The 25,019-nt window shown below is 41.6% G+C and overlaps 1 protein-coding gene across 2 annotated transcripts in view; it reads left to right on the top strand.

Moving 5' to 3' along the window:
• The window catches only part of tmem245 (transmembrane protein 245), a 102,130-nt gene that overhangs the window by 74,928 nt on the left and 2,183 nt on the right, over positions 1-25,019 (top strand). For both annotated transcript variants that reach the window (XM_033049587.1, XM_033049579.1), the window contains 5 exons: positions 6,682-6,804; positions 12,394-12,539; positions 17,813-17,913; positions 20,237-20,411; positions 23,678-23,872. In XM_033049587.1, the coding sequence (XP_032905478.1) occupies positions 6,682-6,804; positions 12,394-12,539; positions 17,813-17,913; positions 20,237-20,411; positions 23,678-23,872 (740 nt within the window). The remainder of the gene's footprint in view (positions 1-6,681; positions 6,805-12,393; positions 12,540-17,812; positions 17,914-20,236; positions 20,412-23,677; positions 23,873-25,019) is intronic.

Raw genomic sequence — 25,019 nt, 5'->3', positions numbered from 1 at the left:
TCAAGTGACCATTACAGACACTTGACCGTCCTCCGTCCACCACACTGAACAACAGAATTACATTGCCTTAAATAGTTTTTTTTTGTCCCCTTAGCACATTTCACAGACATTAGTCATGGTCAGAGGTACAGGAAAAGGTTTCCACAGAATGCATCACATCAAAGGCCTTTTGTTTACATAGTACAAGATAACATTGGCCATTTGGTTTACGACATTTTATCTTCACAGAGATCACCCTAGCTCTTTCGCTACTTCCTCTCTGTCATTTGGTCCTTCATAAACATAGGCCATTTGGTTTATGGCATCTTACTTCAAAGATGTGACTAGCTGTTTCTTTCTCTGTCACTTCCTCACTTGGGAGACAATGTTATAGGATTTATTATCCCACACACCCGCAACCTGAGGCAAGCCTAATTTGAGACTAAATATAAGCTGTAAGCTAGCCCAGAAGCCAATTTAATATCTTCTTATATTTTTAACTAAAATTCAGCTTCATCAGTGGCAGCATCATGCTGTGGGGATGTTTTTCAGCGGCAGGAACTGGGAGACGAGTCAGGATCGAGGGAAAGAAGAATGGAGCCAAGTACAGAGAGATCCTTGATGAAAACCTGCTCCAGAGCGTTCAGGACCTCAGACTGGGGTGGAGCACCAAAATAGCCAGTTAAATACTTTGATAGTTATCTAAGCTAGACCCTCTGAATTTGCTGACTGCCAATGTTGAAAAATTAATTGCTGTGCATTAGATTAACGGCTGATTCAATTTAGACTATTAAAATGCATTAAGCATCATTAAAATTATTTTTTTAATTTATTGATATTCTACTCTTTAACAGTACAGTTGTAACTGTGATTTATTGCAACATTTTAAATGTGGGTAATATATTGGGCACATTTTAATTGGTGCAAATAATCTTGCCTCTAAGGAGATTGTTAGAATCTGGAATGCTATAAAACTAAATCCAGATAATTACATTTTGCATGAAATAGACATTTTCTTTTATAGACAATAAATGATGAGGGGAAATAATGGAAAAGTACTGAAGGGAATTGAGTTTGCATTATTTCATTATAATTTGACAGCCATAAGTTTGCATTGATATATTTGTCAGCAATCTGCAAAAAACACAGCCTTTTGAGCATTCCACAAATATATTTGCACAGCTCATACTTTTCCATTGCATCTATTCCCCTTTTTTTGCAACATTCCTTTTGCGAATTCCAATATTGCACGTGATATTAATAATAGATCAATATTAATATATATATCAATAGATAAATTTCCTATGCCTGATCAGATATATCTGAGGATAAGCTAGATAGGAAATTGCAGGACCATAGTTGAGAAACATGAATCATCATTAGACACGGGTGAGGGGTCAGGTGACTGGAAGGTGGCTAACATAGTGCCTCCTACTTAAGAAGGGCTGCAAGGAAACCTGGGAACTATAGACCAGCGAGCCTAAGATCTGTGGTAGGCAAGTTATTGGAGAGTGTTTATATATATATATTATATGTGTGTGTGCGTGCGTGCGTCTCTCTCTCTCACAGGGGCTGATTAGGAATAGGCAGCATGGCTTTGGACAAGGGATGTCGTGTCTTACGAAATTGATGACGTCTTATGAAGAAGTAACCAAAAACTTAACTCATAACTCGTAAACTCAAAGGTTGATGAAGGCAGGCCACAGACGTCTATATGTTCTTTAGCAAGGTGATTAAGGTTCCAGATGGTATGCGGCTATGGAAGGTTAGATCACATGGGATCCAAGAAGAGATTACTCAGTTCAGAATTGACTTAATGGAAGGAGGCAGAGGGTGGAGGTGGAAGGTGTAACTAACGGTGTGCATCTGGGATTGATGCTCTTTGTGGTTTATATTAACGATTTAGATGAGAATGTACAAGGCAAGATTATTAATTGTGCAGATGACACTAATGTAGATGGTAATGATGGTTATCAAGAATTAGAGTAGGATCTTGATCAATCGAGGAGTTTAATGCAAATATATGTGAGGTGTTGCATTTTGGGAAGTCAAACCAGGGCAGGACAGCGATTGGTAGAGCCCTGAGGAGTGTTGTAGACCAATGGGATATAGGGATCAGTTATATAGTTCTCAAAGTGGCATCATGGGTAGATAGGATGGTAAAAAATGCTTTTGGTACATTGGCATTCGTCAGTCAGTGTGTTGAATACATAAGTTGGGACATTATGTTACTGTTGTACAATATGTTGGTGTTGGAGTACTATGTTCAGTTTTAGTCACCCAGTTATAGGAAGTATTTCATTAAGCCCAAAGGGTTCAGAGAAGATTTATGAGGATGTTGCCAATGCTCAAGGGCCAGTTAAAGGAAAGGTTGGGCAGGTTAGTAATTTATTACTTAAAGCACAGGAGGCTGAGGGGTGATCTTACAGAACTTCCAACATTCCATAGAAAACAATCCAAATCTATCCAAAGTAACTGTGGAGGGGGTGGTTTGGATGGGAAGGGATGAGTAAACCAGGAAGTTGTGGAGGGATAGGTCACTGCGGAAAGCAGAAAGGGGTGGAGATCAGAAGACATGGTGGTGGAATCCCGTTGGAGGTGGAAAAAGTGTCGGGAAATTATATACGGCTGATGTGGTAAGGTGAGGACCAGGAGATCTCTGTCCCTGTTGCGACTGGGAGGAGGGGGAACACGAGGGGATCTACGGGATACCGTGGACACACGTGCGAGGGCCTCATCTATGAAAGATGAGAGGGAGGTAGACACAAAATGCTGGAGTAACTCAGCGGGTAACTTCAGCCTGAAGAAGTGTCTCAACCCGAAATGTCACCCATTCCTTCTCTTCAGAGATGCTGCCTGTCCTGCTGTTACTCCAGCATTTTGTGTCTACCTTCTATTTAAACCAGTATCTGCAGTTCTTTCCAAAGATAAGAGGAACCCCTGTTCCCTAAAGAATGATGACATCTCATCTTGAGCACAGATGCAGCGGAGACGGAAGATTTAGTAGGGAATGTCTTTGTAGGAGGCAGGATGGGAAGAAGTGTAGTCTAGATTGGTGTGGGAATCAATAGGTTTGTAATAGACATCAGTTGATAGTTTATCTCCTGTAATGGAGACGATTAAATCATGAAAGGGGAGGGAGGTGTCAGAGATGGTGCAAGTGAATTAGAGTGCAGAATAGAAATTGGTAGTGAAGTTAATGAAGTCCATGAGATCTGCGTGGGTACAGGTGGTAGCTCCGATGCAGTCCTCAATGTAGCGGAGATAGAGTTCGGAGATAGCCTGGAACATGGATTCTTTGACATACTTACAAAGAGGCAGTTATCGAGAAGAGGTTCCAGTTAGTAAATGTATCTTAATATTTTAATGCAGGAAAACAAGAATTGCTTTTGAAGCATGACCTACTTATCAGATACCTAGGAATGACTTGCCTTATGGTTGTTCTGTACCTTTTCATACCTCTCCCCTGATTCAGTCTGAAGAAGGGTCTCAACTCGAAACGTCGACTATTCCTTTTCTCCACTGATGCTGCCTGACCAGCTGAGTCGCTCCAGCATTTTGTATCTAACTTGGACTCCAAGGTCCCTCTGCACTTCAAAGCCGTTAAGGGTCTTGCCATTAACTGTACACTTGTATTTGAACTGTTTGCCGTTCAAATACATAATCTGATTTTAACTGCAATGCATTTTATTTTGACCTTCAAATTTCCAATTATCTTGTTCTCAGATTTTGTCTGGTTTTGCTTCTGTGTTTCCATTGTAATTGAATGGAAATAATTTGACTTCCAGTTAATAAGTGTGCCTTAATATTTTTATGCACAAAAACAAGAAATGCTTCGAAACATGACCTGCTTATTTGATACCTAGGAACGACCTGCCTTATGATTTTGTGGCAGAAGACATTGCATCAATAGAAGATCTCCCTTCTTCATGGTTGAATATTCAAATTGGAGATCAAGCTGTACAGAGATAGGACCAAAAGGTGCTAGTAGAATAATGAAAAACATCTGCTGATTTGACTTCAATCGCCTCTTCTGAATGCTGCATTTCCTCACATCAGAGACAGATGATATTAGAAAAAAATAGATTTAGAGTGAGAGAATTAGGGGATCTTTGAGGGGATTCAGCCAGTTAGTGGTGACTGCCTCTTGTACTTTCTGAGAGATTTGTGGAAACAGAGTCTTGACAGTTAAGCAGTGTGTAGGAAGGAACTGCAGATGCTGGTTTAAATCAAAGATAGACACAAAAAGCTGCAGTAACTCAGCGGGTCAGACAGCATCTCTGGAGAAAAGGAATAGGTGACGTTTCGGGTTGAGAACTGCTACAGACTGAGAGTCAGGGAAAAGGGAAATGAGAGATATAGACGGTGATATAGAGAGATATAGAATGAATGAATGAAAGATATGTAAAAAGTAACTATGATAAAGGAAACAGGCCATTGTTAGCTGTGGGCTAGGTCAAAACAAGTTACACACAATGAGACTCAACAAGACTGTTTTAGAGCTAGTACAATGACGGGTGTTAAATAAATAAATAAAAGTGACTTGACTTGACTTGGGTGGGGGAGGGATGGAGAGAGAAGGGGATACAAGGCTTAATTGAAGTTTAAGAAATCAACATCATACTGCTGGTTTGGGTGGGAAGGGATGAGTGAACATCTGCCTAACCTGAAAGGTCTATTGTGGTCCCTGGACAGAGTCGAGGGAAGAGGTATAGAGTACCTGTACCTCTTCTTGTGGCTACCGAGGAAGGTACCTGGGAAGGTTGTGTTTAACAGTATTTAGTGATCACAGAAGGATGCGTAACAGGTTCTGAAAGATGTGATTAACGTATATAGGTTTCCACTGATTGACATGCCCATGGTGGACTGAATGGCCTGTTTCCGTGCTGCATGATTTTGTCGACTTTTGGTATGGTTCTGTACCATGAGCTACAGTTGAATCTATTTGTTATCTGTCAGCAAGTTTGATTGCCTCTTCTGGTGTTTGTTGGAGGCAAACTTTTTATAGCATTTTCTGTGAATTATTTTAACAAATAGGCGGTTTAAACAATTATAATTTTGTAAATTTGTGAATTTACAACAAATTTACAAAATAACAACAAATTGTTGGAAATTGAAGTGCATTTTCTGCTAATTGCTCCATTAAAATATTACTTGCTGTGTTTGGCAATTTTATATTTTTCTTCCCAGGCAGTGCTCCAAGGTTGGAAGCAATGGAAAAAATGTCATTTCTTAGACCTGTGTAGCATATCTCTCATGCTGACAATAGGTCCTAAAACAAACTAAAACACAAACAGTATGAAATATTGCTGTCTATCACAGGTGTACAAAAAAAAAAACCTTTTTTCCAAAATAGTACCTGTTTTTATCATGCCACTCTGGTGACATTTTGCTAGCAGCACAACAGGACAGGATATAACAATTCTGAACCTATTTGGATAAACAAACACCTTCGACCACTGCTATTCCACTATCAAAGATGCCGATCATTCCATCCCTCACCCTTACTGTTGGAAATCTGATCACTTGGTTGTGCTGCTTCTTCCTGCATATAGGCAGTGACTGAAGAGCGCACCCCCAGTGGTGAAGGCTGCACAGAGCTGGTCAAAGGAGGCGGAGGAATGACTCTGGGTTTACTTAGAGTTGGTAGGAGGAAAGTGGAGCACCCGTGCAGTCACAGGGGAAACGTGCAAATTCCACACAGACAGCACCCAAAGTCGGGATTGAACCGGATCTCTGGCATTGAAGCAGCAACTCTACCAATTGAAACTGTGCCGCCCATATTTTACTACTTTAATGTCATTTAAGATAACCCTCACAGTTATTTGAATCTTTTCTATATAAGTAGATAGTTATACAAAAGGAATAACAAGGAAACCTGAGTAAAACACAATGCGCTGGAAGAACTCCGCAGGTCAAGCTGTGGAGGGAATGGAAAGGCGACGTTTGGGTCAGGCCTCTGATGGGGAAACTTGTTCTGATTGACATGCTGATTTAAATCTTTTAGACTAAATGTCCCCCAAAAATGTCCTCAACATCTGTTATCATTAAACTAGACTAAGTGGGACGCTGTCACACGGATGGCCTGGTCCCCCAACACACCCACCCTCCCTCCTCACCTCCCCAGGATCTCGAGGTTGCCGCTCCTTTCCTTCCTTGCATGCCGATGCAGCAGCTGCGGGGCCGTGGGCCGCGACGGCTGTTGCTGTTGGGCCATGGGGAAGCTGGGGAATCCAGGCCACGGGGAAGCTGGGCCGCGGATGCTGGGTAGCGGCCGCTTCCGTGCAACGCCGGGCGAGGCGGGCGCCGCCGCTGAAGGACAGCGGACGCGGCCAATCAGTGCAGCCGCGTCCGCTGTCCCGACAGCAATCTATGCATGCCCGTTTTTTAACGCTTTTTAATAACTTTTACAATATACTACTGATCGTAACGCAACTTGGTGCACTCACAGGACAGGAGAAGGGTGAGTTAGCTGGCTAAAAATCGTAGCGCTGTCGCGCACCATTTTTGTACAAATAGAAAAACCCTGCAAACCGGAAGAGGACAAGATCAGAGTTTAGTTACGTATAGATAGTCTATGCCCAGTCAATTGTGTGGAAGTCTGCCGGTAATTCTGTTGGTGCCATTTGAGATCAATTGAATTGTTTGAGATAAAGGGAAATGAACCAAATATTTCTCACCTTGTATCTTTGCGTTTTTTAGATATTGGAGTCTCTCTGGATTGTGATGAGCCGAAATGCGAGTTTATTGTTCACAACTGCCACCACATTGCTGACGGTTCTGTTTCACAGTGGCACAGCACTTCTCAACTTCATTCTTTCTTTGGTGAGTAAATTAATGAAGATCTGTTTATGACACAATAATATTAGAATAAATAAAATTGTATATGTTTCTTATATATCACAGAAAAGTAATAGTAAACTATATTTTCAGTTTTTAATATTCACAAACTTTCAATTCTGTGCTTGATTTTGCTGCGATGTGCAGAACATTGAAATAGTATCACAATTTCATAAGATTGGGAAAGAATGCCCAATAACATGGGTGCTGTGAGGGCGATGCTTTTTTTCATATGACTATGATACATTTACAACCAACCCCCTGGTTTATTTATGCTCTTTTTGTTTATTACAGTTCCCTGTGCCATTTATTTATTTATTATTACTAGGATAGGGTGGTAAATGTTCTCCAATGTTCTACTTCTGAAAGAGAAGTTTCCAATCTCAAGCCTATGCTGCTTAGTCCTTAGCACATTAGCTACCAGAAAAAATAAAGTTTCTGGTCATCTTTCTTTCCGTTCTTGAATACTTCAACAAGATCTTAAGGTCTTAACTTTCCCCATTCTTAGAAATGCAAATATAATGGGTGAAATGTCTTATTGTTACTTAATCGTTAGTATCCAGGTATCCTGATAAATCTATGCTGCACTTTTTCCAAGGACATGTATCCTTCCTACGGTTTGATGCTCTGAAGTACTTCCAATGCTCTATTTGTTTGGCATAACATAACATTAAGGAAGAAGATTCTCGACCCGAAAGTCACCCATTCCTTCTCTCCAGAGATGCTGTCTGTCCCACTGAGTTACTCCAGCCTTTTGTATCTATCTTCGGTTTAAACCACCATCTGCAGTTCCTTCCTACACATAACATATAAATATCAGCATACTATCCCCATATCTCTGGACTTCTTGTTTCTAACTTTACATTGTTTAGAAAGTGCTCTATCCTTTCTAGTTTGTGTCCAGCGGCAACAATCTTATGATTACCTGTATTATCCATGTCATCAGCAAACTTGGATTTATAGCGCTCTATCCCATTACAGAAGTCATTTATCAATATTGGCATTAGATTTTACCCTGATCCAGACCCTATAAAGAATGCCATCTGTCACATTGTACCTTCCCAGACCATGCATTTCCTGCTCCTGCCACTTAGCAATTTCCTCACCAGGTTAATTATTTTCCGTCAGTTCCATAAGATTCAGTTTTAATTAGCAGTGTCTTACAGGAGGCGTGATTAAGAATAAACTAAGTAAATGCACAAATTAATTTCCATTTTCAGTCTTCCCTTTTTTTACATTTTTCTGTATGCTGTAAATCTAGTTTAGTGCACAAAAATGTTGTTTCTCCTCATGGACCATATTTAAAATATAGATACATGTTTCATGTGCAGAATTACTGTTCTGTGATGACGTGGATATAATGAGTGCTATAGGTTTTTGATAAAAGTAATCAAGAATATGTTTTGACTTTTTTCTAATTATGGTTTTGCTTGTCTTGTGTCTAATGTCTTGTTTTATGGTCTTTATTTCAGAATGTTATGTGTTGTTTACGTGGAATTTGTGTATAATTTGTGCGTTTGTCTGAGTCTACCTGCCTTTGAACAGCAAGCAAGGTTTTTCATTGCACCTGTGCCTCACTGTACTTGTGCAAGTGACAATAAACTTGACTTAATATTTTAAACACATCTACTCCAATTTACTTTAAGTTTATTATTTACATTCTTTACATTTTGAAAACATTTTTATGCTTTAAAAAAAAATCCCGTTTAGTTTTTAGTCACATTGCTTAAAAAAAATTCCCATGGAAAACCATTGATTCTTGTATCCCTTTCTGACCTTCCACTTTTTTCACCCCTGAGAAACACCAACCGGAGGAAATTTGGGGATATTTCTGGGACAAAGCATTGAGGTATTTATAACAACTATGATATTTCGGTTGGAATTCTCCTAGTGTCTTGTGAGGAAGGGCAAAAGAAAATTCCTGCATGACCATGATAAGGCCATCAAAATGGCTAAAAGGGATTTTCGCTCTAAACTGGAGAATGATGCAGAAATTCAACAGCTGCGGCAGGTCTTGCACGCCATCACTTCCTAGTGACACAACGAGGGGGCAGCTCGTGCGACCGCGAAGCATGAATCCCAGACTAACTCAATGTGTTCTACGCATGCTTTGATAGGGTCCCCATTGCCCCTGATGGTATTACAGTCACAGAGGCAAATGTCAGAAGATCCTTCAGGAGGGTGGAACGTCGGAAAGCTTCTGGACTTGATGGTTGTGTTCTTAAAACTGATACAGACCAACTGGAGTTTTTGTGGACATCTTCCACTCGGGTGGTCTGAGGTTCCCACCTGCATCAATAATATCAGTGCCCAAGAAGAGTAAGGTGACATACTCCAGTGACTACCGTGTACTAAGGTCTGTGGTGATGGTGCTTTGAGAGGTTGGTTATGGTGCATATATGGTACATATTAATTCCTACCTCAACTAGAACCTAGACCCACTACAATTTGCCTACTGCCACAACAGGTCAATGAAGGCTGCTATCTCAGTGGCTCTCACGCCCAGTCTGTACTGGATCACTTGGACAATAAAAACACACGTCAGGATGTTGTTCATAGACTACAGCTCAGCATTCAACACCAGTATCCCCTCCAAACTGGTTACTAAGCTCATTGAACTGGGTCTCTACACATCCCACCTTCCTCATCAACAGACCACAATCTGCATGGATTGGCAGCGGCATTCCTCTTCAATAACCATCATCACAAGTGCACCTCAGGGCTGCATGCTTGGTCCCCTGCTCTACTCACTCTATACGCATAACTGTATCCGGACATGGTTTCAACTCAATCTTCAACTTCGCCGACGATTGTTGTCTTTGGAAGAGGAAGGTCGAGGCTCATAAGGTCATAAGTGATATGAGTAGAATTAGGCCATTCGGCCCATCAAGTCTACTCTACCATTCAATCATGGCTGATCTATCTCTCCCTCCCAACCCCATTCTTCTGCCTTCTCCCCATAACCTCTGACACCTGTACTAATCAAAAATCTATCTATCTCTGCCTTAAAAATATCCACTGACTTGGCTTCCACAACCGTCTATGGCAAAGAATTCCACAGATTCACCACCCTCTGACTAAAGAAATTTCTCCTCCTCGTTCCTAAAAGAACATCCTTTAATTCTGAGGCTATGACCTCTAGTCTGTGGAATTCTCTGCCTCAGAGGGTGGTGGAGGCAGGTTCTCTGGATGCTTTCAAGAGAGAGCTAGATAGGGCTCTTAAAAATAGCAGCGTCAGGGGATATGGGGAAAAAGCAGGAAAGGGGTACTGATTGGGGATGATCAGCCAAGATCACATTAAATGGAGGCGCTGGCTCGAAGGGGCAAATGGCCTACTCCTGTACCTATTGTATATTGTCTATTGTCTAGTCCTAGACTCTCCCACTAGTGGAAACATCCTTTCCACATCCACTCTATCCAAGCCTTTCACTGTTCTGTATGTTTCAATGAGGTCCCCCCTCATTCTGGAGCTCTGGCGAGCTGGACCGCCGTGAGCAACATCTCCGGGCTGCGGGTTTGCGGAGCGGAGAGACGGCGTGCGGAGAGACGGCGTGCGTAGAGGCGGCAAGGCGGCAGTGCGGAGAGCGGGCGCTGACTTTTTCATCTGGAGCCTGGGAGCGCCAAACCGGCGCGGCCTTGTCGGCTTCGGCAGCCGCGGGCTCCAACCAAGAAGCGGCCGTTCCAAGTGGCCCAGCCGCCGAAAGGACTCTCCCGACGCCGGGGCAAGACCACCCGGTGAGAACGGCCAGGGACATCGGGCCTCCGTAGAGGCAATTGCGGTGGCCTCAATAGGCCTGACTTTGGGGTAAACATGGGGTGGGGACTGGACATTGTGCCTTCCTCCACAGTGCTATCCACTGTGGGGGGATGATTTTTTTGTCTAATTGTAGTCCTGTAGGTCTGTGTCCAAGATGGCTGCCGTGAAGAGAGAGTGGACGCTGGCGCGCTTTGGCTGCCGCTGCTCTCTTTTCACACTGTGTTTTTGATTTTCTGTTTTTGGATTGAATTCTGTTTTTAATTTGTGTCACTGTGATGTCTTTAATTACTTGTTTTATTCCGATTATATGTTTTTATTCCGATTACTATGTAAGGTGTCCTTGAGATGTATGAAAGGCGCCCATTAAATAAAATTTATTATTATTATTATTATTCTTCCAAACCCCAGTGAGTACACGCCCAATGCCGACAAACGCTCATCATAGGTTAACTTACTCATTCCTGCAATCATTCCTGTAAACCTCTGGACCCTCTCCAGAGCTAGCACATCCTTCCTGTTCACAATATTCCAAAATGTCTTTACCAGCGTCTTATAGAGCTTCAGCATTACATCCCCGTTTTTGTATACAAGCCAACTTGAAATGAATGCTAGCATTGAGTTTGCTTTCTTTGCTACCGATTCAACTTGCAGATTAACTTTTTGGGAATCCTGCACCAACACTCCCAAGTCCCTTTGCACCTCCGATTTCTGGATTCTCTCCCCATTTTGAAAATAGTCTACACCATTATTCCTACTACCAAAATGCATGACTCCACACTTTGCTGCACTATATTCTCTCTGCCACTTCTATGCCCACTCTCCTAACCCATCCAAGTCCTTCAGCAGAGTCCCTGCTTTCTCTACATTACCTGCCCCTCCACCTATTTACGTATCATCCGCAAACTTGGCCACCAAGCCTTCAATCCCCTCGTCCAAATCATTAATATACGATGTGAAGAGTAGCAACCCCAGCACCGACCCGTGCAGAACTCCACTAGTCACTGGCAGCCAACCAGAAAAAGTCCCCTTTATTGCCACACTTTGTCTTCTGCCATCCAGCCAACCTGCTATCCATGCTAGTATCTGTCCTTTGGTACCATGACATCTCATCTTCCTTATTAGCATCACGTGTGGCACCTTATCAAAAGCTTTCTGAAAATCTAAGTAAACAACAACCACTGACTCTCCTTTGTCTGTACTGCTATTTACATAACTATATAACCATATAACCATCTTCAAAGAATTCCAGGAAATTTGTCAAGCAAGGCCTCCCCTTCACAAAGCCATGCTGACTTCGGCCTATTTTATCGTGATCCACAAACCTATCTTCATTGTCGGAATGGTGGTGGAGTCAAAAACTTTAAATACCTCTAAACATCTGTCCTGGACAGCATTTTGATGCACATTTTGATAAAGCCCATCTTGCCTCTACTTCCTTAGAAGATTGAGGAGTTTTGGTTTGTCTACAAATAATCTCTTGAACTTCTACAGGTGTACAGCAGAGAGCATATTGTCTCATTGATAGGCACAAAACACCGGAGTAACTCAGCGGGAAAGGCAGAATCTCTGGCGAGAAGGAATGGGTGATGTTTCGGGTCGAAACCCTTCAGATTAGTCAGGAAAGGGAAACGAGAGATAGACAGTGAGGTAAAGAGATATAGAACTATCTCTCTCTACATCACTGTCTATATCTCTCATTTCCCATTCCCCTGATTTTAATTTGAACCTAATTTAGGGAATGTTTTATTTAATGCCCCCACAAGGTTCAGTTCTGATTTTCTTTTTTCCTCCCTTGCCCCACAATTCCCACCCTGCAGGTCATTTTCTTGACCACACTCTTCTATCTCATAAGTTCAAATGATGAATGCTACAAACCAGTGAAGTGGGTAATTGGTCTGACACCACTTTCCCAGGCAGGCACTTCCTTCAACATCGTGGGGCAGTCTGTTGAAGAAGCTATACGGTAAGCAAGCCTAATTATTAACCTCATCCTTTTAAAGGCTTCATTGGCCAGACTGCCATTTTTCTAACTATTAAATTGTAACAAACTAACAATCCTGTCTGGCAGCATTCAATATTTCATTTGTTTTCTCTTGACCTTGGAGTAATGACATCACAATTGCTTAACAATATTTAAATATTGATAAAGCCATTTTCAGATAATTTGTGTAACTGCATATCCTGTGACATTGTGAGCAGTATGTTGTGTGTGCTTTGTTGAAATTATTTTTGTAATAGAACCAATGTCAAGTATTAAATTTATTGCATGAGCATGTGAATTCATTTGACTTATCCTTTCCTTGTCAATAAGCATGTAGTTTTGTATCTTGGGCTGAAAAGATCAAGCCCACCTCATTCTTCACCTAGAGTACCCATTCTGCCTGCTCTAGTGGAGGCATTGCACACTACCAAGTTGCATGTTGTGAGAGCCTCCGTGCAGCATGATGTGTGTGATACTTTCATGTGAGTGCATGCACACTGGTGTGACTGCATCTTGTGGCAATAGATAAATGCTCATTGCTCAATTAGTGTTTTGAGATCCATTTTGTTAAGATTCACATAATTGTTCTTTAAATTTAAATCACTTCTGATCAACATTTTCATCCCATCAGCAAATGTCAGTTTCTTTTCAAAAATAGTTTGCTCTTTGAATTGACTCCATATTCCATATCAATGTTTAACTGGTGATGTATAATTGTAAATTCAGAAGTACCAGAATCAAGAAACATTATGCATCATGCATTTTTAATAAGCTCTGTTTTGTGCTTGGCAGACAATCCCTTTTTCCCAAACACTACCCTCACCTCAGCAATATATTGCCATCTCCAGAGTGTAAGCTCAAGAACTAGGTTTTAGGTTTAATTTAGATTTAAGATTAAATTCCTTTGCATGATAAATACAAATATAGTGCCCTACATAAGAGTTTCTGACCATGTGGGATAAACATAGAAACATAGAAATTAGGTGCAGGAGTAGGCCATTCGGCCCTTCAAATCTGCACCGCCATTCACTATGATCATGGCTGATCATCCAACTCGGTATCCTGTACCTGCCTTCTCTCCATACCCCCTAATCCCTTTAGCCACAAGGGCCACATCTAACTCCCTCTTAAATATAGCCAATGAACTGGCCTCAATTACCTCTGTGGCAGAGAATTCCACAGATTCACCACTCTGTGTAAAAAATGTTTTTCTCATCTCGGTCCTAAAAGACTTCCCCCTTATCCTTAAACTGTGACCCCTTGTTCTGGACTTCCCCAACATCGGGAACAATCTTCCTGCATCTAGCCTGTCCAACCCCTTAAGAATTTTGTAAGTTTCTATAAGATCCCCCCTCAATCTTCTAAATTCTAGCGAGTACAAGCCGAGTCTATCCAGTCTTTCTTCATATGAAAGTCCTGCCATCCCAGGAATCAGTCTGGTCCATTTGAGATTTACTAAGGATATAAAGCTTTGAGGCAAGTGTTAGGTCATCTAGTGATCTTTGGAATATCAGTACTGGTTTTATTATCATGTCAGGTCAAGTGCTAGTGGCATATTTCTCCACAAAATAGTGGGGTGCAATAAGGATTAGTGTCAGGGCATTAAATAATTTATAATCTAAAATAACAAGTATATTGTGACAACATTTACTAAGGTTATAAATGTGAGAAAGAAAGTTGTGTGGAGGCTAAAAAGAGTTTGCAAAGTGATATAAATAACTGGGAGTATCTTTGGCAAATTGAGTATAATGTGGGGAAATATAGGTGAAAACAGAAAGTTGTTCAACTTGCTTCAAGGAGTGACCTAGGTATCGTTGTGTTGGAAATGCAAAGTTAACATGAAGATTCAGCATGTAATTGGGACAATTAATAAAATGTTCCTCCTTATTGCTGGATGTTAATACCTAGATTCGTGTGTACAACTTTGGTCATGTTATTTAAGAAGAGATATATTTGAATGGGAGCATTCATTATGTTTAATTCTGAGATGATGGAGGAATATCTTACATGGAACATTAGAGGAGATTGGATAATTAGAGTTTAGAGGTGACCTCATTGAAATAAGATTCTGTGCAAGTAACAGGGTAAATGGTGAGAAGATATCTCTTGTGAGGTAATTTGGATCTGGGTGTCAATATGTATTTCAGAATAAGGGACTGTCCATTTGAGATTGAGTTATAATGAAGGATCACAGACCCAAAACATTGACTGTTTCTCTTTCTACATTACCTGATTAACTTGCTAATTTTGAGCATTTCTGTTTTTTTGGTTGTCCATTTTTAGTTGTCCATTTAAGATTAAGATATAGATGGATTTCTGAGGGTTGTAAAGCTTTGGAATGCTCTGCACTCAGTACCATGGAAGAGCCATACGTGACCCTATCAAGGTTAAGAGATATATTTGGACTGCAGGGAAGTTGAGGATTATGGGGATCAGGCAAAAAAAGTGGCCGAGGCAAAAATCAGATTAGCTATCATTTTATTGAATAGTACAACAGATTCAAGGATTCTGGTGCTTCAGGGAGCTATGAGCCTGCACTCTTAGATTCCTCTGCTCTACAATACTGCTCAAAGCCCTACCATTCACTGTGTAGGTCTTGCCCATGTTAGACTTCCCAAAATGTAACACCTGACATTTTTCTGAATTAAATTCCATTAACCATTCCTCAGCCCACTTAGCCAAGATCCTGCTGCAATTTTTCACAACCATCTTCACTATCTGCAAAACCACTCACTTTTGTATAATCTGCAAATTTGCTCATCTTGCCAGTATGTTCTCATCCAAATCATTGATATCTTCTTCTTGGCGTGCACAGCCTAAAATTGTTGGACAACTTGTTCTATTTGATCTTATTTGATTGTGTATGCCGCGTTGATTGCATTTGTCAAAACAGGGCGGACCACGTGAAGGTTCCAATCTTCCACCACAATCATTGATATAGATAACAACACTGACATGCCCAGCACTGAACCCTGATACACACCACTAGTTACAGGCCTCCAGTCCGAGAAGCAACCTTCCACCATCACTCCATCCGCAACTCCCTTGTCAATTCTTCCCTTCCCTCCCGTACCACCCCCTCCCCTGGCACTTTCCGCTGCAACCGCAAGAAATGCAACACCTGTCCCTTTACCTCCCCCATCGACACCATTCAAGGACCCAAGCAGTCGTTCCAGGTGCGACAAAGGTTCACCTGTATCTCCTCCAAACTCATCTACTGTATCCGCTGCTCTAGATGCCAGCTGATTTACATCGGTGAGACTAAGCGGAGGTTGGGCGATCGTTTCGCCGAACACCTCCGCTCAGTCCGCAAGAACCTACCTGAACTCCCGGTGGCTCAGCACTTCAACTCCCTCTCCCATTCCCAATCCGACCTCCCTGTCCTGGGTCTCCTCCATTGCCAGAGTGAGCAACACCGGAAATTGGAGGAACAGCACCTCATATTCCGCCTGGGTAGGCTGCGTCCAGAGGGCATGAACATTGAATTCTCCCAATTTTGCTAGCCCTTGCTGTCTCCTCCCCTTCCTTAACCCTCGAGCTGTCTCCTCCCATCCCCCCGCCCTCGGGCTCCTCCTCCTCCCTTTTTCCTTCCTTCTCCCCCCCCCCCACCCCCTATCAGTCTGAAGAAGGGTTTCGGCCCGAAACGTCACCTATTTCCTTCGCTCCATAGAGCTGCTTCACCCGCTGAGTTTCTCCAGCAGTTTTGTGTACCTTCCACCGTCACCCTCTGTTTCCTTCCATGAAGCCACGTTTCTATCCATCCCCATGCAATATGACATGCATTCTGTGCATCTGCAAACACCTTTGGTATTGCACATTAATGTTCGCAATTTGAAAGTGCAGTTAATAATTTTGTTTCGCATGGATCTTTTTTTATAGCTCTCATTAGGTGACAGTTCATCTACGATTTGATATATCAGTATTGGTTGTCAGAATTACTGCACCTTGTCTTCTATTGTATGAAATGATACTGTACAGATGAGAACTTGGCTTTACATGCCTTAACTTCTCTTTTGCAATCATTGACACATATGTTTAGTAACCTAATAAATTTTCACTCTTTTTACAGACTAACAGCCCTTTTAGAAAAACTCAGTTTGGAACAATTGTCAGTTTCTTTTTGTTAAATTTACAAATTTAGAGATTTTCTTTTATCTTCCTATGATGGGCAAAATGGGGTCAACCCAAATTTTATATTTAATACAGCACATTTCCAATACCTAAGGGGACAGTGCAGTTATGTTTTCCAGTAACATTATGAGGATTTGGGTGGATGGAAGAAGCAAACCTTTATTTCTTGGATTTAGTCAATATAAAAGTGTGTGGTTTCTTTAACTAGCTTTTCTGCAGCTCTTTGACTTCTGCCCTCCTAATTACATTTTTTTTTTTTTGCTGTGTGATTTTTGTTGTTTATGGTCAACTTTCATTATAATGATGTGTAAAAATGTCTATTGCATTTTTAGTTAAGTATTGCTTTTCAGTATCTATTTTCAAACTTTATTTGATGTATTCATAAAAATAAAGTATGAATATACTTCTGACTATACACCCAACACCATCTGCAGATGCAGGCTAATGTGCATAAGTAATGAAAGAATGGTAGCAAGCAAATTAAGTTTTGCCAATTAAGCCCATGCAGATGATACTGTTAGACGAAAATTAGTGCATGCAAAGGTCAATTGATTTAACACTCATTTTTTAATAATATAAATGTTCAAAACAAAATAAATTTGGCAATAAAAAATTATAAATGACACTTGACGTTGATTTTATCCAGGCAGTGCAATCATCACAACTAATGTAGGGTAATGGGAACTAAATCACCACACTTTAAATATGTTTAATGCGGTACATACAAACAATCACATGTGTATGTGGCACATACATATACAATCCATTGAAGGGAGCTGTTTTACAAGCAAGTTGTCAGGCTTTAATCGCTGTATATTGGAAACTGCCATCAACATGCAAGTAAAGAGAATTGCAATAGGTCTCCAAGATGGACACTTTATACCGGATTGTAATATACAGGACTTCAAGCTAAAGCTTCTCAATACTAACTGGGAAATATTAACTTGCTAGTCTATTATTCTATTTGTCTGGTATAGTCGTTTTTGAAAACTATTTAGAAATGTATAAAAGAAGTATGACATTTGTGTTTACATTGTTATCACACAGGTTTATGAATTACATTTTAATTACTTTCTTCATTTGACTTTGAGCAAAATAAATGTATAATCCTATATCATCTACAGTGGTGTGTTTGATGCTTCCCTCAAGATGGCTGCCTTTTATGGGCTTTACACTTGGTTGACTCATACTGTATTTGGAATCAATATTGTCTTCATTCCATCAGGTATGCTTGTTTTTTCATAGTTTTGAAAATTACGATTTTGTGGGCTGTTTGTAGTTCTGCAGTAGTTTTTCACATGCTTGGATATGCGTTTGTAAATAATTATTTTATAAAATAACAGCTCCAAGTGTTAGGGCTGGGCCAAAGAATAGTAAGAATAATTTTAGTGGACTCCGACAAATGTAATAACATTATTTGTATGTGCCACAGGATTGTTTTATTTTAAAACAAAACAAAAATTAATACTCCTTAGAATGAGTACAATCTTTTTGTGACTGGTATTTTCAGTTTAGTTGGAATTTGAGCAATGTGGGAGAGATGGGAAATATCAATTACTTCGCCTTGACTGATTTGTCTGTTTAGAAATACCACATTGAGATGTTACGAAATTGAAATAGGTTGCGGGCAACCTATGAAGCTAAAAAACAACTGAAAGTTATTAAGGAGTAAAAGGGTGTTTAGAAAAAAACCTGCCTGCCAACCAATGGAACTACCCACCTTGAATGAAACATGTCTAATTACAAGAATGTTACCAGAATGGATACATATTTCATTATTTGAACTAACAACTACCATGTTTGGGGGGGGGGCATCAGAGGAGGAGCCATCCTGGGGAACAGCCGCTGTCCATTCAATTCACTTTTTTAAAATTAGTTTTTAGTGAATTTTGTCCTATGTTTGTTGGGGAATTTGACTTTTTTTTATGTGGGGGGGGAGGGGGAAACTATTTTCTAGGTCCCTACCTGGTCGGTGAGGCAGCTTTTTCCCCGGGCTGCACAGTCGACCCGTCCTTGCGGCCTTCCAGCGGGAGTGGAGTGGCGTTTTCCTGGCGGGGGCCGCCCAGCACCTTCAGCTTCGGTGGCGGCACAGCACTGGAGCGCTATCGCGGAGCGGAGCGGGCGATGCCTTGCCTGGGTCGCCGCGCTGGAGCTCCGGTATGCTGAGACCGCCGTGATCAACACCGTCGAGCTGCGGGACTGTGGAGCGGCCAGCCGCGGGCGGCGGCGCCGACTTTAACATCGGGAGCCTCGGAGCACCAACCGACGCGGCCCTATCGGCTTCGGAATGCCACGGACTCCGGTAGGGATTCGGCCGTTCCAGCCGTCCCAGCCGCTGTGAGGACTCTCCCGACACCGGAGCAACACCACCCGGCGAGAACGGCCAGGAACATCGGGCCTCCGTAGAGGCAACTGTGGAGGCCTCAATAGGCCTGACTATGGGAGAACTGGGGATGGGGACTGGACATTGTGCCTTCCCCACAGTGGTAACCATTGTGGGGGGATGTTTTTTTGTGTGTAAATGATTATTTTATTCTGTGTCCAAGATGGCTGCCGGAAGGGAGAGTGTACGCTGGCGCGCTTTAGCTGCCGCTGCTCTCTCTTCATATTGTGTTTTTGATTTTTGTCTTTGGATTGAATTCTGTCTTTAATTTGTGTACTGGTGATGTCTTTACTATTTATTTCATTCCGCTTACATGTTTTTACTCTATTTGCTAAATTTTGTAAGGTGTCCTTGAGATTCTTGAAAGGCGTCCATAAATAAAATGTATTATTATTATTATTTGCAGTTCATATGCACATGTACCAAGGTAAGTGCATTGAAAGAAAAATAAATTGTCTTTTTTTCTACATAAATTTCATAAGATCAAATTTTACTAAGTAACGGGCTGAGATTTATGAATTACATGGAGATGAATTTCTAATATTCTGATGGTTGTAATAGGGAGGTTACATGGATTATGTTTATAAGAAAAAGATTGTGCTATGTCTATAAGTTCTAGAAATGTGATTTTGGGGTTAAATTTGGATGCATTAAACACAAAAGGTTGGTAACTTAGAAAAGTACAGGTCATCCCCAGATAATACCTCTGTACCGCCGTACATATGAACAACTGTTTGGTAGATCGGCAGGATGGATTTGCTAGCTACTGTGGGTCTGCTGGTGACCCCTGCCCTCTTTCCCCCTCCCCCCCCCCCTTTGTAGTGTGAGTGTGGAAGTTGTTCTTATCACCAGCTGGAATTTCGCCACATTGAACCCAAGAAGAATACATTTTAATTAACATATTGATGTCCATTTTGCAAATCCTGTGTAGAGACATACCATCTGCACCAGTAGCAGTGTACGTTTTAAAACATCTGTAACATTCAAAATAGTGTCTGCTGTTAAAAAGGCTTTCACTACTTATAGCCTTGGGTATCTATCGTTTTTCACTTTTGCAACGAATTGTGATAATCAACCTTGGGATATGGATCACATTTGATTACAACTTGAAGTGGGAAAGTTGATTTTATTCTGTTTTTAAAAAAAAAGTTTTCTTTTTTGTCAGCACTCGCAGCTACTCTTGGGGCAGTCCCGTTTCTGGGAACTTATTGGGCTGCAATGCCTGCAGTGATAGATCTCTGGCTGACACAAGGAGAGAACCTAATGGCCATCCTGCTCCTCGTTTGCCATTTGCTGCCAACCTACTTTGTGGACACAGCCATTTATTCTGATATTTCTGGGTGAGTGTTAAAAGAGTTGTGACATTTTGAAATTGTAAGACACAAAAATGGTGTTGCATTGTAACAGATTTCTGAAGAACTATTATTGGTTACCACATCTGTTTTTCTGGGCGTTCTTCATTCAAAATGAGATGTAGGTAAAAGGATGTATCCTTCTTGTTAAATAAAGGACTATGCATCTAAAACGATTGGTCCAAGTCAGCATGGATTTATGAAGGGGAAAACCTGCATGTCTAATCTTCCTGGAATTTTGTGAGGATATGATGGATGAAGGAGAGCCAGTGGATGTAGTGTATCTGGACTTTTAGAAAGCCTTTGATAAGGTCCCACACAAATTAGTGGGCAAAATTAGCGCACATGGTATTGGAGGTAGGGTATTGCTGTGGATAGAGAATTGGTTGGCAGACAGGAAACAAAGAGTAGGAATAAACGGGTCCCTGTCAGAATGGCAGGCGGTGGCGAGTGGAGTGCCGCAAGGCTCGATGATGGGGCCGCAACTATTTACAATATATGTTAATGATTTAGATGATGGAATTCAAAGTAGCACTAGGAAATTTGCAGATGACACAAAGCTAGGTGGCAGTCTGAACTACGAAGAGGATGCTAGGAGGTTACTGGGTGACTTGGACAGGTTGAGTGAGTGGGCAGATGCATGACAGATGCAGTATAATGTAGATAAATGTGAGGTTATCCACATTGGCGGCAGGAACAAGGAGGCAAATTGTTATCTCAATGGTGTCAGATTATAAAAAAGGGAAGGGCAACAGGACCTGCGTGTCCTTGTACACCAGTCACTGAAAGTAAATGTGCAGGTACAGCAGGCAGTGAAGAAGGCTAATGGCATGTTAGCCTTCGTAACGAGAGGATTTGAGTATAGTAGTAAAGAGGTCCTTCGGCAGTTGTACAGGGCCCTGGTCACAGAGACCACATCTGGAGTATTATGTGCAGTTTTGGTCTCCTAATTTGAGGAAGGACATCCTTGCTATTGAGGAAGTGCAGCCTAGGTTCATGAGGTTAATCTCCGGGATGGCGGAACTATCATACGAGGAAAGATTGGAAAGACTGGGCTTGTATTCACTGGAGTTTAGAAGGATGAGAGGGCATCTTATAGAAACATATAACATTATAAAAAGGACTGGACAAGCTAGATGCAGGAAAAATGTTCCCAATGTTGGGGGAGTGCAGAACCATGGGCCTCAGTCCAAGGATAAAGGGGAGGTCATTTAAAACTGAGATGAGAAAAAACTTTTTCGCCCATAGAGTTGTGAATTTGTTGAATTCTCTGCCACAGAAGGCAGTGGAGGCCAATTCACTGGATTAATTTAAACAAAGGTTAGATAGAGCTCTTCGGGTAATTTAAGCGTAACATTTCTGCACGTTTATTCAATGCTTCTGCTAATAAGTGAAAGTATGATTTTTACTCATCTGGTCCTTAAAGGATCTGTGGACACCAACACAGGGTCTTTCTTTCCTGCTACATTTCTCAATATTCTGCCATTTATTGTATTTGACCTTGCCTGTTTGCCAAATTCAGATCGCCAAATTCATTACATCCTTCCAAGAATGCTTATGCAAGGCTAAGAGGTGTAATGTTGAGGCTCTATAAGGTGCTGGTCAAGCTGCATTTGGAGTACTGTGAGCAAATTTGGGCCCTATATCTGAGGAAGTATGTACTGGCTCTGGAGAGGGTCCAGAGGATGTTTACGTGAATTATTAGGAATTACGAGGAATAAGTGGGTTAGCATATGATGAGCTTTTGACAGCACTAGGTCTGTACTTGCTGGAGTTTAGAAGGTTGAGGGGGGACCTCTTGAAGGGAGAGGGGAAGAGAGGAAACCGTTTCCCAGTCATTACCTGGTCAGAGATGTGACTTTTCTCTGAGTCATATCTTCGCCCCCCCCCCCTTGCGGCCTACCATGTGGATTAGCGCGGCCTTTCCTGCCGAGACCGGCCAGAGCTTCAACAGCGAAGCAGCACTGAATTCCATCGCGGAGCGGGACGATGCCTTACCGGGGATCGCCTGTTGAAGCTCCGGAGTGTTGGGCCTGCTGCTTTAACATCGTGGAGCTGTGGTTTGCGGAGCTTCCAGCTGCGGGCGGCGCTGACTCTAACATCGCGGAGTCCTGGGATCCTTTGCCGAGGGTCGCCAGTGTTGAATCGCCGCCCAGCTTGGCCTGTGGACTTCGGAAGCCACGGTCTCCGATAAGAAGTGGCCAATCCGGAAACTCCAAGCCGCTGAGAGTGTTCTTCCGTTCCGATGCCGGAGCTCCGATCATCCCGGCGTGAACAACGCGCCGCCCGTAGCGGCAACTGCGGAGGGCTCAAAGGCCCCGACCACAGGTGAACAAAGAGGAAGATGACTGAAATTTATTGCCTTCCCTCCCAGTGGGAAACGTTGATTCCGCTGTGTGGGATGTTCATGTTAAATTCTGTTGTGTATTGTGTTCTTTTTATTCACATGGCTGTATGTAGGTATGTTACAATACTTACCTTCAGCGGCGTTGCAGTTCTGCCACTGGCCGTGTGCGCGGCTTTGGCGCCTTTGGGGGGGGTGGGATTAAAATGCCGTTTTCTCCTGCCTGTCCGAGATATATTTTCTCGGCCTGCCAGCTGCTGCAGAAAAATTGTTCCGACTTTCTATTTGTTTCAGAATGCTTCAATCAATAATAACTGAAAATTTCTTTCAGTTCTCCTAATTTTTAAGAAAGTTATGGGCTTTTGACTGTCCTCGATCACAGCTTTTGTGTTAAGTCAATGGAAAAGCAATAGGGAACAAGATGCGAGTATGAAAATGGCCATAACTTTTTTAATACTGAAGATATGAAAGTGAATTAGGTGTCAAATTAAACTTTTTATGCTTTATCTGATGGGATAAATTGCAGATTTGATTTTTAAAATCTCAAAATTTTGTAACATTGCTACTGTATGGTAACTCAAATCTCACTGTGCCAATTGGTGCATGTGACAATAAATGTAACTTGAACTTGAAAAGTAAGGGGGTGACATATTATTTAAAGAACACATTAAAATTATGATCCAATTTTTTTCAGAAATATTAATGGGCTGACATTTGACTCGCATGGTTCTACTTCCCACTCTCTGTTCAAACTTACTGAGGCTTTTGTTCACACCCTTCTTCTCAACTCATCAGAGTCCTGTTTCCACCTTCCCATCACTGAGATTTAAAAAAAAGCTAAAATGTTTCATTAAAACTAAAGTGTTAGCATTTTAATCTCTTAAAATGGTATCTTTGGTTGTTCCCACAGGGGTGGTCATCCGTATCTCACTGGCTTGGCGGTAGCAGGGGGAGCTTACTACCTTGGCCTAGAAGGTGCAATCATTGGACCTATACTGTTGTGCATCCTTGTAGTTGCCTCCAACATATACACTGCTATGTTGATGAGTCCTTCAACTGGCTTACCAACTCCTTCCCAGACTCCTTGGCCATTGCAAATACATCGGTAAGTTCAATTGATCCCATGGCTTCTCTCTAAGCTGTGTCCATAAAAATATCCCATACATCTATTTTAATAGACTTGAATTTTAAGGAGATTTATTAAGTATTGTTGCTTAAATTTCATAAGTATTTAACAATTTATTTTAAATTCTTGATTTGAATGTTGTGTCCGGGGTTAAATTGATTTCAATGTGAGATAAGGGGCACTAATTTTCTATAAGATTTAAAATTGTTCTTTGCTTGGGTCCTGCGTGCTACATCCATTAGAACAAAGGGGTAATGGTGAGTAAAATGGGTGTCTTATCAGGCCTACATCTAAACCTTAGCAAAAAGGTACAGCAACAGTTCCCATTAAAGATGATTCTGAACATTATCCAATTATATTGTTGTTGCAGGCACACAAAAATGCTGGAGAAACTCAGTGGGTGCAGCAGCATCTATGGAGCGAAGGAAATAGGCAAAGTTTCGGGCCAAAACCCTTCTTCAGACCCGAAACGTTGCCTATTTCCTTCGCTCCATAAATGCTGCTGCACCCGCTGAGTTTCTCCAGCATTTTTGTGTGCCTTCGATTTTCCAGCATCTGCAGTTCCTTCTTAAACAATATATTGTTGTTGTAATCCAGTCTTAACTTAAAGTGAAAGCTATTTTTCCAGTATAGCTCTTTGTGCACGAATTTAGTTTGGAAAATCTAAATGCATCCAAGTATATACTTTTCTAGTGATAACCAATGTCCTGATTAAAAACTCCACTTTCCAAACGACCTTGTCATGAATCCATGACCTGCTGTGCTTGTCATATATAGCCAGTAAGAAGATGATCCAGCATAGGTCTATTGTGGACGTGGATTTAATGGTTTGGCATATTAACTGGATTAAGACAAGTTACAAGTTACACTCAATATGTTTCATGGATATTCAATATATTGCAGATCGCTGGAATCAAACTATTTTCTTCTCCTTTTGCCCTTTCAAGAATTACAGTTGCCGCACTATCATCACGTCATCCAAATGTACCATCCTTCGTACCCTGCCTCCTCTCCATCATTTCAGCCCTGTTCTCCACTTCTATTTGTTACTTTATACAAGGGTGCAATGACATTCCCGATTCGCATGAAGTTCATAGCTCAGCGTACATAATTGATACATCAATAC

This window comes from Amblyraja radiata, chromosome 2, assembly GCF_010909765.2.
Source record: "Amblyraja radiata isolate CabotCenter1 chromosome 2, sAmbRad1.1.pri, whole genome shotgun sequence".
Lineage (NCBI taxonomy): Eukaryota > Metazoa > Chordata > Chondrichthyes > Rajiformes > Rajidae > Amblyraja > Amblyraja radiata.
This window is presented reverse-complemented; position numbering and strand designations above follow the sequence as displayed.